The sequence below is a fragment of the Penaeus monodon genome, chromosome 25 (assembly GCF_015228065.2).
Source record: "Penaeus monodon isolate SGIC_2016 chromosome 25, NSTDA_Pmon_1, whole genome shotgun sequence".
Classification (NCBI taxonomy): domain Eukaryota; kingdom Metazoa; phylum Arthropoda; class Malacostraca; order Decapoda; family Penaeidae; genus Penaeus; species Penaeus monodon.
Window position 1 is genome coordinate 43,405,312 of NC_051410.1, and position 1,220 is coordinate 43,406,531.

At 38.6% G+C, this 1,220-nt stretch overlaps 1 protein-coding gene across 1 annotated transcript in view; it reads right to left on the bottom strand.

Annotated features, from left to right (window-relative positions):
- Positions 1 to 1,220, bottom strand: part of LOC119589420 — a gene marked incomplete at its 3' end in the record, with an annotated part of 11,976 nt that overhangs the window by 440 nt on the left and 10,316 nt on the right. Inside the window, 2 exon segments of the mRNA XM_037938028.1 lie at positions 195 to 395; positions 590 to 836. Of these exon segments, the coding sequence (XP_037793956.1) occupies positions 195 to 395; positions 590 to 836 (448 nt within the window).

Consider the following 1,220-nt stretch of genomic DNA (forward strand, 5'->3'; position numbering starts at 1 on the left):
TGTTGTAATGATAATATAGTCGTCGCGGCGTTAATCTATGTTAACACAGCTATATATGAACAGCTGCATATTGAATATGAAACATTTTCATGGGAATAATATATTAACTACTATAAATGCACAAGTAAATGATATATTTGACTAAATTCCTGTATTATGAACTTTCTGACAGTCCGCTGCGCCCTCACACATACCCGTAATCCAAACGAGGGTCAGAGTAAAGAATAAGATAGCAAGTGACACACTGAAGAGACAAAAGGACTAGCTGCTTGGTGAGGTAAAGGACGTGGGTATCAGTGCGTAGATGAGCAAGAGGCTGCAACAGTATACACGTTCGTTCATCCACCACCAGATCCGCCCAGCCTCGCTTACAGTCCTCACCGTCCACTAGATCACTGTGTAAGGAAAGTAAAGTTGTGGTTAATGACACTATTACTAGCAAAAGGAATGCAAATCAAAGACATGCAAGGGAAAAACTGTTCTACATAAATTGTAAAATAATACTGGAGGACGATGTAGTTGGGTTTGGCCATAAAGAAATGTTACAATTACCGGAAGGGGATTTTGAGGATGAAAATGTGTCACCAACCTGAGAGACCTTTCTACGAGGAAAATGTTAAAAACAGAAGTGAGGATATAATGGAGCTCTGCATTGTTGATCAGTCTGCTGGAGGCGGTGAAAATGAACGGATCAATCCCCTTCTTTGTTGTCATGCGCTCCTTGTCTCTCCCTTCGTTGCCATCATCTTTCATCGTCTCACCTCTGCCTTTGCCTACTCTTTCACAGCTTGAACTAACTTCCTCTTCTAATGCCAATTCCTGTTTTGTTCTGGTAACTGTATATATCATTAATTGTGATGTTACTCACCAAATATTTAAAAATTATATAACTGCACTTAGATAAACGCGACGGTGATTTAACCCCCACGAATGAAAAAAATATACGACTGCACTATGCAATTAAAGTAGCGACTCAACAAAGTTTCACGATTCCTTTTCGTGTATCGCATTCAGCAATCACACAAAGCTCTCCTCATTTCCTTTAATCAATGTTATTTGTAGAACAGCGAATACAAGGGTAGTACACGAAAATCCTTACACTGTTTGGGTTCATTAATGTTCACTTGTGTGACCTTGCACTTGAAAATTTGAACAAAATAGTGGCAAAAGGGATAATAATACATTTAGCCTTTCATATATATGAGTATATTTTACCGTAT